We start from the raw sequence: 18,416 nt of genomic DNA, 5'->3' as shown, positions 1-18,416 counted from the left end.
GTGTAATCGATCTTCCTATACTTTTTCCCCGCTCACATTTCACCTAACCCTTGATCCTGTTGACTATGGAAGAACTATTTTGACGAAGCAAAGATTTTATGAATTGCTTTAACACTGAAACCTGAAGAAGAGAGAAGTTATCTCTCGAAACATCGTAATTGAAGAAAACAAATCATACTCGCAAAAAAAGTAAGTAAAATTGCCTTTATATTGTTAGCATTGTTAATAACAGAAATAAAGAACAAAGTAAGATAACTATAATAAATAAATAAAAAATAGTGTGAAATACAAGAACCAGTCTGTTTTAATATTCTACCATTTAATCCAAGGAAGGAACTGTTGCACAGTTTTCAAAATTCCAAAAATGATATTTTTTATGCAAGAGATCACGTAACAAACTTTACAACTAAATTTTCCCCATAACATATTAAAGCTTTTCCTTCAACAAGGAGTGTAAAAGTTAATAACAACATGGAATGATTATGCACTTCAGTACACCATCACTGTATCGGAACAGACTTGAAGTTCGCAATTCACTTCTTCAATAAAAGACACAAAAAAAATTAACATGTCTTTATTGAAAGGCGTGATTGTGTAACAATTGAGTACATTACAATAAACTACATATATGGAATGTAACCATCGTTAATGGAATGTCAGTATGTGAATCCCTTTAGTTAAAGTACAGCATAAAATGGCACAAAAAATCACAAAATATCAGACTAGAAAATATATGCATGTCACTTACTTAGTACAAATACAGAAATACTTTTCATAATGGATTACCTCCACTTTTTAATCCATCATATTTCTTATGTGAGTGCACTGATTGAAAAAAGTTGACATGAAATTAACTAGAAACAGGAAAAAACTTGTTTCCGTTTTATATTCAATCATCACTGCTACATCTGTAACCAGTGCAAACAACAGGAGTATAAAGGTGTCATTAAGACAGTCACCAGGAATTTGCTTGCTGTCTGGCACTGATGCTATATACACGACATCTCTTCATATCATATGTGAATATTTGCTTATAATATCAGGCTTAAATATCTGAGGAAACTTCAACAAACAGAAATTCTTATAACTAAGGTGCGGATTTATAGAGGACATTCCACGAAAAGTGGTCCTACTCTATGTAAATAACAAAATGAGTTAATATAAGAAAATTATTACAGTAAAACCTCGTTAATCCAGATCCCGATAAGCTGGACTTCGCGTAATCCAGACAGGCAAAAGGAAAAAAAAGCAGAATGCAAGGTTTTAATGTGACTAGAAGTCAACCATTGATGAAATTCTGTTTCACGCAGACTTTGTACTGTACTGTATAGTGTATTTAGGCCTATGTCCTTTAAATACACCATAATAAACATGTTTTGTTGCTATAAACGGAGTTTTAATGCACTTTCTACTGCTCTTTTAGGACTGGTCAACTTATCCCCCCATTAGTCTGGATTAACGAGGTTTTACTGTATTGTTTTTAATTGCATTAAGGTTTGGATGTTTGTGAATGCATATGATTTGCACATTTCGCAAATATACGTTATTAGCTTATGCAGGCTACATGCTTTACAGACAAATGAAGTCAAAATTTCCTACATTTTTAAAGTGTCACACACGTAACACACTTTTGTTAATGCTTTCAGCCTATGCCATCATACTGACGCCGTTTTTCATTTGTTAGCAAACACCACAAAACCCTTCATAATTCTATGAAATCAGCTCATTATGAATATTTTAATCCAATCTCATGTCTATGACATTACATTTTGAATGTACAATGTCACACATGTAACGCTGGAATGCCCCATAGACACTTAAAAGGTACTAAAAATAAGCATTGAACATCCCTTGAGCCCCTCAAATCTGATGAATACCAGATTTCAGTCAGTTCAATATACACAAAGGCTTACATTCCTCAATGAAGAGAAAGCCAAAGGTGCATAAAAAAAGATGAAGTAAGCAAAAATTGCAGAATAGACATGTTTAGGCACAATTAAACAAAACAGGCACTAACCCTCAAAATAGGCATTTATAGGCTCTATAAAAATGCATTTTTGGAGTAGAAACACCATGAAATGAACTTTTAAACATTAAACCCTATATTTTACTACAAAGGAATAAAAAAAAGACAATTAGGCAAAAATCCGCACTCTACTTGTAACATAGTTATTACTGAATACAATGAATTGCTAAATTTCCTGCATCATATCATCATGATAAAATAAACTACTTTTTATGTAATTTTATATCAAAAATATTAACAAATCTAACAAGTATAATTTCCCAACTACATTAACATAATGTACAAGACATAATATAAAATACATATATAGTAACTTTATATTATACCATATTTGGAAAAACATCTTATTTCTGGTCCCGTGATTACAGAAAGTGGTATTTTTTTATTAAATTTCTCTGCCTGGAAACTTTACTGTTATAATAAATATCAGGTACAATACTTTTTCTATTGCTGGATTATACTTCTACACACATTTAATTACAAAAATAGGTGTAATTATCATTAGCGATCAAAACTTGTATAAAATAAATCTTTACGGAAACACTGAATTCACAACAGAGGGGAAAGTACATATTTATGGAAAGAAATTATTTAGATACATTGGTAACAACGTAAAATGTGTTTGTTTCTAACTTTGGCATACTCTATATGAAGCCTTGGTTTTTAGGGGTGAAATTAAATGTTCCATTTTTAAATTGTAGGTACTGGCAGCCTATTCCCAAGGCTAGAACAACAATCTTCCACATAGGAATTTACAATTTGAGCAAGAAAACTAGTAAGAATCAACTACTGAAATACGTAAATGAATTTACGGATTGTTCTATCACTTCTGAAACTTTATATCAAGAAGATATTTAACTTATTTGAAGATTTATAACTAGTTTATACTACTTTATAACTAGGTATCAATTAATATGTTCCATCCTTAATATATAGTTTAAATCTAGTTTCACTACATGTTATATAATGCGTAAGTTTCTTAAATAATCTATTACAGCTAAATTAACCTTGCACAATGTACAAATGCAGGCTCAACCAGTACTCAAACCCAGGTCTCTTGCATCCTGGTCGAGCCTGCATTTTCATGTAAATTTTTACATCATTCATCTCTGTGTGTAAAATCATGAGGTAACCTTGCGCAAGCAATCAAAGATATCAACCAAACACTGATCTATGATTACTCCATCGTTAGAATTTCACCCCTGCATCAATATGATTCAGTACTATGCGCAACAGTAACAATAAACATGCTACGTGCATATGAGCTCGCAGAGAAGCTACGTGATGTTCAGTTTGGCGTCTGCAAACTGCAAGTACTTGTGCTTATGTTCCTCAAACAGGTCGATTAAGCTTGTCGTAAACCGTTTGTGGAGGTCCTCAATTTGTTGCGGAGTTGGTTCCTCCACTTTCTCCACGTCAATTGGCTTCCCAACTGGAAAGAAAGCAACAATACAGTCAGTAGCGTATTCTGAAAATTTCACCTGGTTTACCCGGTCTTATCTATTATACATATTTTTCATACACCCTATATCTACATTAATTAAATGTAATAGGAAAAAAAACACCAATGCAGGCATGCAAATAAAACAAACCCAGAAGTCCGACAACTTCAAATTTTCCACAATTTTTATAGATTTTCATAAAATCTCCCTTTTCATCTACAATTGGACCTAGATTTCCCTGCACCAAGGGAAATCATGTAGCAACACTGCCTCTGCCTAGAGCAGCACAAAAAGCCAGAAAGAATAAGCAGTGTTCTCCCGCCAACGCTGTTTGCAGCTAAATAGCCAGTCACTTCGGTTCTCTGGTCCTCCCCGTCTACAATCGGGGAGGAAACCTGTTGGTCAGAAGGGTGTGATGGAGAACGGTGGTGTACATAAACTAGTCTAAGTTCTTTAAAGAAGTAAAGTAAAGTAAAGTGCTCCCCTGTTCTTTGCACCATGCCCCTGGCTGCCTTTACCCCCAGTTTCCTCCAGGTATCCACTTTATAGGACACTGGGTGGGTGCCGAAGCCGCTTGAACGGGTGGAAAAAAATCGCGGTTCTACCGCGGCTGTAAGAATTTACTTAAATTCTGGTTTAAAAGCTTGTGTTCATAGTTCACATAACATATAATGACCTATTAAAGCGAAATGTATAAGCATATTACAAAAAAGTTGACTTACATGGAGAATACACCACTGAATACAGTGCAGCAATGTGCTTCATACTCTGGGCATCACCCAGCCCTAAATATATGGGAACCTGGAAGCAACCCCGGGGGTACTTTACCACCCAGAATTTGTAGATGGTGGAAACCATGATGAAGATTCAAATCTGGTGCAAGTACCAGTGGCACAGATTCAAATGCATATGTGTGCTATAAATGGTAATTTATACATGTAATATTTTCCCCTGGGGAAATTTGGAGAAGGCAAAAGGTGCCCCACCCCCCTTCCCAAGTTGGCATGTAATGTTCAGTAAGCCTGGAAAAAATGCTGATTTGATTCTTGCGGCCAACAATGCTCTCTGAGGAAGAGACACTTGCAGTAGGTGCCATCTTCCTGGGTTAAAAAGATGTAGAAAATATCCTATTTTTACGGTGGAAACCCACACCAAAACTAATTTATGATGCATGGGGATAAACACGGATTAAGTATTACGTACATAAAGTTTAATGCTTTCGCATTGTAAATTGGATTTTTTTTCCCCGATTAATTTTGAAGGCTCACTGCCTTCATTCACTAAGGGTACAGTGACTGGTTGTGTGCTTCTTTGTTTGTTCTCGGGCAGAAGTAATTGCATTTTCTCCCATCTGCCGGCGCTGGTTATTTTGTGCAACCAGACATGGAGTGCGAGAATAGCAAAGAAACATTACAACTAAAAATAAGAAAACAAATTAGTAATTTCCCCTCAAATAAAATTGTGTATGTGCCATTGGTGAAGTATACTGACCTTGCATTCATTCTTCATCTGCACCAATACCAATCGGTATTAGCTGATGTTAAGACTAAGTTGGCAGACACCAGCGAAGCCATTTTCGAAATTTCCTCTCTCTTGTCGAAAAACTGCCACTGAAGGGGGATGTTTCTTAATCAGAAAGCAAGAGGATTAACGGACACGCATAGCAATTAACACTACCAAGTATTGCAAGAGCCAAGTATTGCTGGCCAGTATGCCGGAGGTATCTACCGGGTTCAGACTTGTTTGAGAGTATCACTCGGACGCAGGGCCATATGGATTGACACAGAGCTGCATGGATACATACACAGTTACATAAGAGTCAGATGGATACATAAAGAGTGAGCACCGTACATAGGGACATCTGCATGATAAACTGCGGGGGCAGGTTAGCGCTATGATAAATAGTGCGCTCGTAGCTTGTCTCACATGTACAGCAATTATTGAGAGGACTGTGTAGAGAAAATTGCATGATAAACTGCGAGAGCGAGTTAGCTATGGTAAATAGTGCGCTCGTAAAGCGAAGTCAGGAAAAGTGCATTCCTCTGTAATGGGGCAAAAGGCAATTACAGTAGTTTTTCTTGTATGTACACATTGCTTGCATTGTAGAATTATTTTCCTGTAGTTTACAGTTATTACAAGCATAAGAAAACAGTTTTTCGTTGTGACGTTTCAGGAGAACACACGCTCCCTTCATCAGACATTTATTTGCATTTTGACTAAAGATACAGTTATAACAATGGTTAGCAATTTCTTAAACAAAAAGAATCCATTATATAATGGACTGTCAATGTTACATTGTTGTAATATAGCAACTTAACTGTGAAAAGAAGCAGTCTGTTTTATTTTCATTTCAGATATTTTTTTTTTTAGTATCTTTAGTCAAAATGAAAATAAATGTCTGATGAAGGGAACGAGTGTTCTCCTGAAACGTCACAACAAAAAACTGTTTTCTTATGTTTGTAATAACCGTAAACTACAGGAAAATAATTACAGCAGTTGTTACTGGATTTGTAATGGAAAGATATATATATATATACGGAGAAGGGAAGGGGTGTAAATAAAAGTGTACATACATTATCTCCACGAGACGTTAATTCTTTACAACAGTATCTTGTTGCACCAAGTATTGGTTAACATTTAGATTTGACAATGTCAGGGTGTCATGTTACATAATGTGGAATTAAAGGAACAACCGCAATGGATAAAGGAATCACTACAATTTCTATAAGTTCAAAGACTTGTACACAAGAGTAAAGAAAGCCATCCCAAGCGGGGCATAGAACTCACTTCTCCGTAAAAGCACAGCATCAGCCAATAAAACACCGGGATCCACAACGAGACAATCTCAGGACAGAACCTACACTCCGCCCCTTCACACCCGCATATATAACTATACACTGGCCTCCGATTTAACCTACTCTGATGATAAGAGCATTGTATGTGCTCGAAACGTTGGACACTAACATCGAATTAATCTGTCCGATAATCAGAGAACACTTGTTCGAATCATGTCGCCAGGAATACAGAGAATTCCTAATTAGTTTCTTCATCATATTTTCAGTTTAAGCTTCATTTCTTCTTTTGTGACATTTTTATCAAGTAAGGAAGGAATTAGAAAACCAATCCTTGTATGAGTGTAAAGCACGTATACATTTCAGTTAGTACTGTTGATCTAGGCCAGCGCATGAACTAATATTCCCATTTCAGGCAGAGAATACCCTTTGAATTAAATAAATTGAATCATACACATTTTATGTGGGATTATACGTAACTTAACTCAGTACGTAAATAGTCAGAATTTTGTTCAACTTAATGTCTGGGCTTTAATTCAATCAAGAACTAAGTTTTCCCAATATCCATGGTCACGTCATGGCAGGGTGGATAAATATCATGATTTTTTTTATTTAAATCGATTTTTGTGGGTTTTTTAAAAATACACGCTTAAAATTATAGATATGTTTTTTTTTTATAGTAAATGACCCTATAAAATATTCAAACACTTTGACTAAAGCAAATAAAAAAATATTTGTAAATATACATTTTTCTGTTTCTGACACTGTATAGCTACATGAATCTACAATGGAAATGTTTGTTGAGTGTTAATGAAACTATAATACATAATTTCACTAACTTTTCTTCCAGTAAGGTAAAACATTCTGGATGTACTCTATAACTGCAACTTAAAATATTTTTTAAAGTATTTGCACCTGAATTTTGGAAATTTTTAAATGATAGTTTGCAAAATATTAGCTGCCATGTTTATTTACAGTTTAATGATAATGACACTATTTTACGGTTTAACATGATTTTGTATATTTGTCTACACAAAATGTTTCCTATTTTTGCCTATATAAAGTATTGAATTTTTAATCAAGAGAAATTTAAATGTGTTTACAGTTTACATATTACATATCCTTTCGAATGAGCTTCACCCCATCAGTACATATATTTTATTTCCATTCCTTAGAGAATAATAAACACCATTAAATGATTACGAGATTAATGTACTTTCACCAAAAGTGATTCTGATTTTTATTTATTTATTTATTTACTTACTGTAATAATGGATTATCTTAGAAAGTAATGGGAAGGAACTTAAATTGAGCCAAAAGCAGGTTACAACTTACGGTAACACCATGCATACAATTAAAATTTTATTGTAATCAGAAAATACCTACTTATCGCATTTCTGTAATACGGTACCTAAGAAAATAGCAGAAAATATTACAACTTGTAAGAGAGATCAGTTTCAACTTACCAACAACAGTCAAGGGGTTTCTCATTGGAACAATTCCGAAAGTATACTGGAGAAGGCCACGACCAACGAAAATGATTGGGGCAACTCCTGTTATTCTCTGCAGTGCATGCTGAGCGCGTCTCAGCAAGGAACCTTCTGAACCTGCTACTTGGTTGTATATCTCGGTCTCTCCGAAAGAAAATACTGGTACAAGTGATGCCCTGAGAGAAAGAAAGGAAATAACTTATTTTCTGCACAATATTGCAGTGAATATCGAAAACATCACCAATGTTGGAATTGCGAGGAATTTACTAATTTATAAGTTGTAGATAATATGTACATGCAATAGTTATGAAAAGTACATACAGTATGCATGTATGTACACAGTCTCTCGTTCATTGTTATTTCCGCTTTCAACTCTTAGGTCGTACTTTCTTTTAGTGCATTTATAACGATAGGTTTCTTTATTACATGCATTGAACCCAGGTATAAAGAGCAGTTCTAAGCATTCCTGTTTGTGTAAGATAATGAAGTGCACCTGCGGAGGGGTTAATTATGTGTGAAGATATCACGTGCGGTTTGTAATGCGGAACATTTTCCAGCCCGTGCACACATTCATTATGCCAGGCACTACTGTATTCTGGTGCTAAGCTCCTGGTGCATAAAATGAACTTGAAATAAAAGAAAATCAAACAAAACATTAATTATTTAAAACCAAACATTGCACTTAAGAGCCTCTACTTACAAAGTTCAGTTTTAAATAGCTTTAGGATTAAAGTTACACAAAAATTAAGCATACACCCATTTTCATATTTCACATGTCCACCTTTTCATTTAATAAATAGATATTGAATCCAAGAAGACTGTCATGTTGGTCACGTACCCTATCTGTACAGATGTTCTGTATTTGCGCATTGCAAAATTATTTCCACTTGCAACGTGTAAATATGGAACATCTAATATATAATATTAAAACTGTGTTTACTGGGACACCAAGAATATCGTATCTAGTTTCCCCTTCCTATATCACAATGTTTTTGTGTGTGTTTCACAATCCACATTTGTTTCAAATGGGTGTTTCCATACTTGTTGACCAGCCAGTATTTCCCATAAAAAAACTAGTTCAAGAAACATTTGGAAACTATATACTAAAAGAACGACCTCCTCCATGGCTGTGCGGTCTAAGGTACTTTGGACTCCCGACTGCGGGATGGCATGGGTTCAAGTCCGCCTGGGTTTTCGGCCTGTGTATGGGACCAGTGGCAACCCACCATCGTGAGGAAATTGGGTCGCTACGAGTGACTAGCGTAATCCGGTCTCGGAAATCTCCTATAACGGCTGAGGGTTCGACGTGCTGACCCCACGTCACCCCATTACCAGTTGAAGATCTGACACCTCTAGGTAGGATTGTGGGAGGGAGACTGGCAGTCGGGAGATAGGCCAAGGCCCTTCGAGGACTGTCGAGGCATGGGAAGTTATACTAAAAGAAATTTATTTTCCTTGATTTCTTCAAGTCAGTGGATTTGATATGACTTATTATTTAGAGTTGCTTTTCTGCCACCTTTGGTTAATCACGATGATGAGGATGGGTGATGATATGATGAAGGGCACTCGCAAAGAACGCCCAGGCCAGGATTTGAACCTGGGGCACTTGGCATCATGTTCTAACCACTCTATCATGGAGGTTGGCTTCAGATCAGTGGAAACCCTGTGCAGTTGTTTAATCCACAAAAGTTACTGTCATCATTAAGTTCTGCATCATCTGATTGAAGAGGAAATGAAGAGCAAACACATATTACATAAGACATGTGAGCAAAGTTTAACGAAAATCTACACACCCGTTACGTAACGCCAACTTGACAAATCCTTTCCTGTTCTTCAGGATGATTGTGTAATTCCCAGGCTGGCAATAGTAGGACTCTGAAGCCCCTCCTAGAACAAGAACTGCAGCGTTGCCACCTCCTTCCTTCTGCAGGAGGTGGTTTATTCCATCCTTACTTGCAGAACATAATCCTAAAGGAAAACAACAAACATCATATGTTAGTGACATCACGCTGAAGTGACAACCTATAAACAACAAGTGGCAATCAACATGGGGGTTTCTCACCACAGCGTCAAGTGAAAATGACAAGAATAGTTCTGGTCTAAAAAACACATTCATTGCGCATGTGCAACCAACAGTTCGAGGTGATATGGCTGAGTTGTTTTGAGTCCACTTTATGCACAGAGAGACTGGACCTACAGTTTAAAGTTGGATCCGAACCACTATGTGTCTCCACCGGGTATTGAACCCGGGACCCCTTGATTACAAGACAACAACATTATGCCATCAGAGAGGCGAAGCGACATGTTGTATACTACGAGACCCTTACTATATGGGTTCTTTTGGGGGTAATCATGGAAAATTTATTAACTCTGCTCTTAATATTTCAGAAGCAAAAATGGACTCTTTACACACGGATAAACTTAATACTCTAATAACTACATAAACGTGCTGTAATAGCATGTCCAGAAATAGTGTGTACCAAAACTTGGCAACACTGTGCACGGGTGGTATTGTGTGGGGAAACAAAGAGGTGAAGTTACAGTGTGACATTAGGTCTTACGTAGAACAATTATAGTGAAAGATGATCCTCAATGGCCACAAGTATTTGAGAGAATGCATTTGTCGAGCATTATTTCCACGATAGTGGCCGTTCAGGCAGGCCACTGGCTACACCACAGTTCGCTTTGTACGAGGAGATTTCTGGAATTTATGTTTGAAAGTTCACTACACATGCAAATGCTGTCCAGTGCATTAATAAAATTGCCGTAATGTTTGCAAACTTGCAGGCTTGCTATGAAAAATGTTTCGTGTCAGACGGAAGACACTTAGAACATGTATGCCGACTAATCTATTTATGCATAAATGTTGTGTATAGTACATGTTGTGTAGATACAGGTACAATTTCTCATTATACTTGGAAAATTAACTAAAACATTACATGTTCAGCATTTCGGTATACTTTATTTCCAGCCATATTATAGAAGGGAAAAGTGTACTTTGTGTATTAAGTAAGGTTGAGCCAAAGCTGATGTATTGGTTGATACCAGTGGTATAGGTTGAGCTTTATTTCTCAATATATACCGATAGTTTTCTGGCACTTTACTCTTTCACGGGGTTCACAAAAATACCATGTGTCACTTTTGTGGAGTCTAATTATCCAGGAAATTATGCAAAATTTAAAGTTCCAATATATTTTGCACCAATATTGCATGGAAAAACTCTATTTTGTGATTACGTAAGAGGTATTTTAATTCACTGATGTAATTCTTGGATTTCTGAAGTAAAACTTCGATGTTTATAATTGTAATGCAATACTTGCACACTAATATTTATAAATATTTTGAACAACATTTAATTGTTGCAATTTTTAAGCACCAGTATCGGCTCAGCCCTAGTATTTACTATGTAGTACAGTTTGAATATGGAAGTGAGGATTATATTCACCATTTAACACCAAAATGCTATTCATGTTAAAGGGAATATAAACAGGGTTGTTCAAGATCCAGCAACCCATAAATTCTAATGGTTCCGCTGCAGGACAAGAACCTTGTTTCTTGCACAATTTAAATTCAGTCCAAGTTGCGTATTGTTTCATTCAAAAAAGGTTCCTGGACCGAATTGAAATTATTTAAATATGAAAAGGTTATATATACACTGTCTAGAACTCATTATGTTTGCTGATTTTCTCTCCCAGTCCGAGATTGAATTTATTTACAATTCCCGGCCCAGGGTTGACCGATTAAAAGTTCCCTTCTAAAAATGTCCGCAAGTACGTTTTACATTCGAATGTCACACTGCGGTTGCAGAAAACGTAGCGCATGGAATAAATCTCTCGTAGGCCAGGTTCAAAACTCACTTGTCCAAGAGTTACTGTACATAACGCAATGGACTATATTAGTGTGGTGTCACGTTGAGTTCAAACAAACCCGTCACATGTTGCTCCGGCATCCAATCCAGGAACCGCAGCCAATAGGAGCCGTCGATGAGGTAACGCGAGGCTGCTGTGTTCCCAGCAGATATTACAACAGGGAAGGGCAGTGCTGCTACAACCAAGTGAAGGAACGCGCGCGAGAGAATGGGGCTACATGGAGAGTGGCAACGTGACTGCAGAGTTTGATTTTCGCTCATTTCTACCTTGTATCTTAGATTCTCGAGACAGCCAGCACCTGGATTAGTCTTTCATGCTCACAAGTGGATAACTTTTTATCGTCAGGTCCGTATTCAATCCAAGTTGCGTATTGTTTCATTTCCGTACAGAACTTGGACCTAATTGAAACTGATTTGGAAATAAAAGGTTCCCGGTCCATATTTAAATTGATCGGGAATAAAGGTTCCTGGACTAAATTGAAATACTTTACAGTCCTTTGCGGTCCAGAACCCATTTACGCTTGCTGGTTTTCTCCCCTGGACCAGAATTGAATTTATTTAAAATTCCTGCACCTTTAACAACCATGAATAAAAAATGCGGTAGATAATTCGAATACATGCGTGAGTACTAAAATAACTTCTGCAAAATTTACTTGTAAATGTTAGATTAATTTTGGCCCCCCGCCATCATCCACTTCAGAAACTTGATGCTTCACTGTTGGGTCAACCAACAGTTCGTGGTTGGCGGTTGGATGGTGGCAGAGGCCACCGAAATTAATCGAACATTTACAAGTAAGTTTCGCGGAAATCCTTTTAGTACTCACGTATGTATTCAAAATGCTATGTTATGCACTACTTGTCATCTCGAAATGTGCCCAGTTTTTGTACCAAAATCTTGTAAACATAAACATGTGGCCCTATTAATAGGTTAACTACTCCAACAGAGCACAAACAAAAACAGTTCTTACGATAAACTTCATTTAAATTCTTACCCAAACTAAGTGCCAGATCTCGCACAAACGGAAGCATGAAATTTACTTCCAGGGTGAGAACGTACGGGGTGAGACCAGGGAAATGTCCCCTGAAGTCCAAGGCATTTGTCGCAAAACTTCCAAACGCTCCTGCGCATAGGATGCCGTGAGGGTACGTGCACAGCAGGTAGTTCTTCTTCGGATCTAGGTCACTTGTTTTTACCATCTTCAGAGGGAAGTAGTCACGGAAATATCTCCACCATGACCAGTTTCTTATCCATTCGATTCTGAAACGATAAGGGATTTTTATACAAATACACATTAATTTCATGCTCTATAATCACACAAAAAATATAATTCAGTTATACTTTACAGCTATACATACTTGATAACATTAGCTAATTATTTCTAAATGTAAGACAATCCTCATGAATTTTGCATATAACAAAAAATCTGGGATAATAATAAATAATAATAAGTAGGAAAAAGCAACATAACAAAATTATTGAGTGTATGGATAGATCAGAAGATGTCATATGAATTACACATACCAATCTACTTAAAAAACTGATTAAATTATGCATAATGATGAGGATTTTAAGAAATAGTCTATTATTCAATAAAAAATAGAGTACCCCTCATTAAAGTGAAATATTTTGCATGGTTCATGAAGATTATGTTGTTTATGAATGTTTTCCACCGTTTCTAGCTTGTGGAAATGCGTTATTGTGGAGCAAAGTGCATCTATTACCTTAGTATGTTGTTTTACCATGAAGCAGAAGAGCCTGAATGCTTCGCGCTAGTCAATATAGCATCGAACACGACATTCCACAACAGCAGCTTTAATTTTACATCGTTAGATTAGGGACTGCTAGCAATTTTTAACGTCTTGTTTCACTATTTGTGTGTGCATACAAACGGCTTTTACTAATAAAAAGTGGCGATATTACTCCGAAATGACAGGTTTCTACTTAACTGGGCCATACTTGTGATCAGTTACCTCCGTTAGTTGTGTTCCATGCGATGAAACCAATTTTATATTACTTGAAACATCAAAATCGGTCTATTTATAAAAAATCAATGTACTTCTCGAGGGGGTACAGTGGGTTAAAGACAGCCAGAAAAAAATTATCATATGCACTATTTGTTTTACAGGAAGAAATCATGACGTGAATGAAACACTGTAGTGTCAATATTCAATGAAAACGGCTGGAAAATTGAAACATTCAAATATAATGATCGTCACACCGCCTCCAATAATTCTTGGTTTTAAACCTCAACATGTTCTGCTTATTGCAATTAATACAAAATATATAAATGAAATGTAATAATGTTTATGTAGTGATTATGTAGGACAAAGTTACTTCAGACTAAGGAACAAAAATCTTGTTTTTCTTCGGTCCTCTGAAAAATTTTGGTTATATGTCCATCATATGTTGTATGCCCCAGGTCCCACATGGGGCTGGCTCTGATCATTGTAACATTTAAAATTCATTATTTTTATTGTAAAATTACCGTACTTTCAATTATTTTGCTATTAATACATTATTCTCACCATGCCTCACAGTAAAACCCTCACAGCTGACACTAGGCATAGTTAAAGCTTCGACTGGCATGCTGGGGGACTCTGTCACCCCACAACCACGCTTCTTTGCAGTGTCGAAACATGACTGGCACTACTTTGCCATGTGCTCTGCTATTCTTCCATTGGAGTTTCTGCTACCGACGGAGGAAGGTGCCGTTCTTCTGTTTACCTTTGTCTAAATACCAGAGGCATGTTTCTATTTGCATGTATTCTTGAGGTGACTAAGTCTTCCCGTCCACCTTCTTATGTAACTAAAATTTTATTTTTTATTATTATTATTTCTGGTTACTTTTGGATCTATTATTTGTTTTATCACTGTATAACAATGAAGTTTTAATTTAATATTTATGCCGATTCATCATGCCACTTATCAGATAAACAACAACTTCTCATTGTATGCTTGAAAAGAAATAAAAAATACACATTTATAAACTCAAAGACGCAAACATTGTATGTAAGAACCTTATTATTCTGCAACAGAAAATACACAAATGTAATAAAAATGTTTAAACTAAAATATACAAATATCGTATGTAAGAATAACAACCTATTAGGCCAAAGTTCCTTTTGTTTTATTGCGATTTCATCATGCTACGAATGCAATTTTTACATGGTTCGATTTTGATGTACGTTTTAGCGACTACTTAAGGTTTTGTTCAATGTATGCTTTTGTGGTTAGGTTAGGCAGGTTAGGTTTGGTTCCCTTAGCATTAAAATAAAGTCCCTAAATGCATTCTACTAAGGTTCCGATTTACTTCTACATTCATTCCCACACTTCTACGATATTTACTGTCGCTTTTCGACGTAGAATATCTTGTCCACGAGAAGTGCGCATGCTTGCGTAAGGTAATTTTCAAGTTGTTCTTTCAACATAAATAACTTTTTTTTCGAGTCCAAACAGTGCTCATTACTTTAAGGAAGGATCAAATTTCGTGTGACAATGATTTCCAAAATTCTACGATAATCAGTCTTTGTGCTAGGAGAAATCATAAAACAATCGGAACCGTTACCACCTATTATTGTATGAGTGAAAAGAAATTTTAAAAAAATATATTTGTAAACTCAAAAACACAAATAAAGTTTGCAACAATCTGATTATTTTACAAGCGAAAATAAATAAATATCATAAATTTGTGTAAACTCAAAGATACATATCCATTATGTAACAACCACAACTTTTCATTGCATGAGTGAAAATAAATATAAAATAACCATTTGTACATTCAAAGACACAAATAAAAAATGTAATCAATTATAAATGTAAAACAAGCAATTTTTTAAAAGAAAAATGGCTGGGGAGACAAAGTCTCCCGAGCACCTGCTGATGCTATAAAAAATAGTGTGCCCATCGGAGGGTTAACATTCCAAAGGGAAACAAAAAGTAAGGGAACAGCTTACCTTCTTCCTCCTTTGTTGCAGGTGTCTCTATCATACCACAGCCAGACAGCATACAACAACGGAAAGTAGTGTAATGGAACAAGATGCAGTGGAATGTACAGGGTAGTGTAGACCAGCATGAACACCAGAAGTCCAAGATTGAAAAATGATAAAAAGGCAAACGTAACAATCCAACAAAATGCAGCCAGGGTTTGCAACCTCCTCTCCATTGGGATGTCCAGTGGAGCAAACTCAATTGATAGGACCTTCATTTTCTTTTCTTTTTATGTCCTGAAAAGGAATTTACAAAGAATCAGAACTGAAATCGGCCCAGGTTCCAATTGTTTAATTCCGATTTCATCATGGTACACATGCATTTTTTGGTAAATGTCTGTTATATCGGAGACACATTTCTATCAGATGTTTTCAGTTTTAAATGGTTCGTACTTATCAATTGTGTATTGCAGAACATAGTTGAAGGTGCCATTATGCTTTTTACACGAAAATAACTTCGATTTTTCACATTACGAGTAATTATTTTGGGTCCTTTCTTCCGTTGCGGAACATACAATATGGCGCACACAGCTGTGGATCATCGCGCGTCGTGCTTTGTCGATTTGGAGTGGGTATGAAGTGTTCCAACCTTCCTAACCAAAAAATACCTACTTTCGTGTTCATTATGTCATCACAAACCATTGACGGATAGCCCAATAAACCATTCACGATAGCCCCAAAAACCATTCACGATAGCCCCACGAACCATTTCCGGCAAGATTAGGTTAGGTAAGCCTAGTTAAAGAAATAAAAATAATAAAATTCTGGTAAAAAAAGCACGTTTGGAAACACTGGCGAGACCGCATGACTTTCGACGCTCGCGCCATCTGCAGGTACATAATTGAAACAACGGCATAATGTTGTCGCTTTGCACAAAATGCAAGGTTATTATATCAAAATTGCTTATTTCTTGTTGTGCAGCATTCTACGGTGAGAAAATACCTCCACGAACTTTCAAAATACTACAGAAACTCATTTCCGTAAGTAGTTTCTTCTGTAAAAATGAAGAAATGTGTCTCCGATATAACAGACATTTACCCATTTTTTTCATGGTTTAATTTCTAAATATGTCTGTTAACACCTACTTCAGAGTTTTAGCGATTTCTTACTGTGTGTTTACTTCAGAATGGTTTTTCACTTCCCTCTACTTTCTCTTGTAAGCAGCCATTCATTTACCGTTGTCTTGGTTACAGACTGCTGCTGCCATCTAGATCACATGTGTGGTGTAAAGGTGTTTCGTAGTTAGGTTTAGGGCTCTTGGTATTCAAATAATGTCTCTAAATGCCTTCATGGTTAGGTTAGGCAGGCTAGGTTTGAGGCTGTTATCATTAAAATAATTTTCCTACATGCTTTCAACATCTCATCATTTTAGTGCTGGTCGGAAGTAAGACACCCTTTTGAGCCTTGTGTTGGCAGTAGTCTGACGTGCCTAACCTACTCATGTAAGCACAGGAGGGGGATGGAAAAATCGTTTCGCAAACAAGGAAAAGTCTGCAAGCCGTTTAAGATTTGCTTATACACACACACATAATTCGATATATGTGTAAGTAGGGTGTGGAAGCAGACATCAGCAAAAGAATTAATGAATGCACCAGGCTTAGTTTATATCTCTCAACTGTATCAATTACATTTACATGGGAAGGTGGATGCCTAGAAACTTACTGTGATCAATTTTAGTTCAGTTACCATATGTATTTTTTTACCTCCTTAGCCGTAAATAGTGTAAAAATCACTGAGATAATTTAAGAATATAAATCAGTCTATTGGAGGAGCGATTGTTAGAAATTAATATGAAACTTTTATCCTGCATAACGTTTAAAATTGCTAGTTAATTTTCTTACTTTCGATAAACCGCCTATGAATAAATTAACATGCCTAGTTAGCAGTAAAATAAAATGGAATTAATTCTATATAAGATACCCACCGTTACTTGCCACCAATTGCCTATCTTGAGCAGCTGTACTTTAATATACATTTAACGAATTAGGCAACGAAGTATGTCTACACACATTGACCTACGCCCGTGACCTATGAGATGTAGTCATCACCTTATCAGTATTTTCCTCTGTTGTTCCGTGTCCTCATGAATATGAACATTGAACCACGGAGCTCTAACTGAACTGAACAGAAAGATCATAAGAGGCAGACAGACAAGCCAACTAACCATGAATACACGTTTCAAAAACTTACGTAATCATTGTGACTAGAAACAAACTTGTAACCTTCTTATCTTAGGATGGCATGACCTCACTTCCTAAATAAATGTGCTTGCTTGCTTTATCTTGGCTCACGTCACACCGCCTATCCTAAATAAATGTGACTACACGCACGTAATAATAATTGACTCCAAGGAATTGACTCTCGCGCATCCTTCTTTGCTTCTACTAGTTACGGGGGAGAAAAAACTGTAAATACAAGCACGTGTATCCTGACAGTGTTGCATGCTAATGAAAATAAAACAATCCACGTAGCCTACAGGTGCAAAGATAAGAATAGCCTGTGGTTGATGGAAACTGAGCTGTTTGTGTAATATTGTGGTAATATTAATAGTTGTTAATTAAGTGATTACTGTTTATAAAGAGAGAATTTTGTGACTGGAATTGAGTTAATCCCATATACTTATTTAAGTTGAAGTTTAAAACTACGGTAAAAGGAAATATACACATTAATGTGATTTGCGTAAGGCAGTTCTTGTTAACGTCATGGCGGATGCCATAGGTTATATGGAACTTAATAATCAAGTAGAAATTATAACGAACTTGGTAGAAGACAATGAAATTGTTATAGAAGATAACATTATAGAAGAAACAT

The 18,416-nt window shown here is 36.2% G+C and overlaps 1 protein-coding gene across 2 annotated transcripts; it reads right to left on the bottom strand.

Moving 5' to 3' along the window:
- Nucleotides 1-558: 558 nt before the first annotated feature.
- On the bottom strand, nt 559-17,957 carry LOC145997474 (2-acylglycerol O-acyltransferase 1-like). Of its 2 annotated transcripts, none has more exons than XM_083134559.1 (6): nt 17,796-17,957; nt 15,573-15,842; nt 12,611-12,876; nt 9,544-9,718; nt 7,727-7,926; nt 559-3,458 (listed from the first exon to the last, which is right to left on the bottom strand). In XM_083134559.1, exons 2-6 carry the CDS (start codon nt 15,821-15,823, stop codon nt 3,304-3,306), a joined length of 1,047 nt encoding a protein of 348 aa, XP_082990685.1. In that variant the 5' UTR covers nt 15,824-15,842; nt 17,796-17,957; the 3' UTR covers nt 559-3,303. The 2 variants fall into 2 exon arrangements, with proteins under 2 accessions (XP_082990685.1, XP_082990684.1); XM_083134558.1 differs by lacking the exon at nt 17,796-17,957 and adding an exon at nt 17,530-17,650.
- Between the last annotated feature and the right edge of the window lie 459 nt (nt 17,958-18,416).

Source organism: Lepisma saccharinum, chromosome 13 (genome assembly GCF_977018435.1).
Source record: "Lepisma saccharinum chromosome 13, izLepSacc3.1, whole genome shotgun sequence".
Taxonomy (NCBI): domain Eukaryota; kingdom Metazoa; phylum Arthropoda; class Insecta; order Zygentoma; family Lepismatidae; genus Lepisma; species Lepisma saccharinum.
This window is presented reverse-complemented; position numbering and strand designations above follow the sequence as displayed.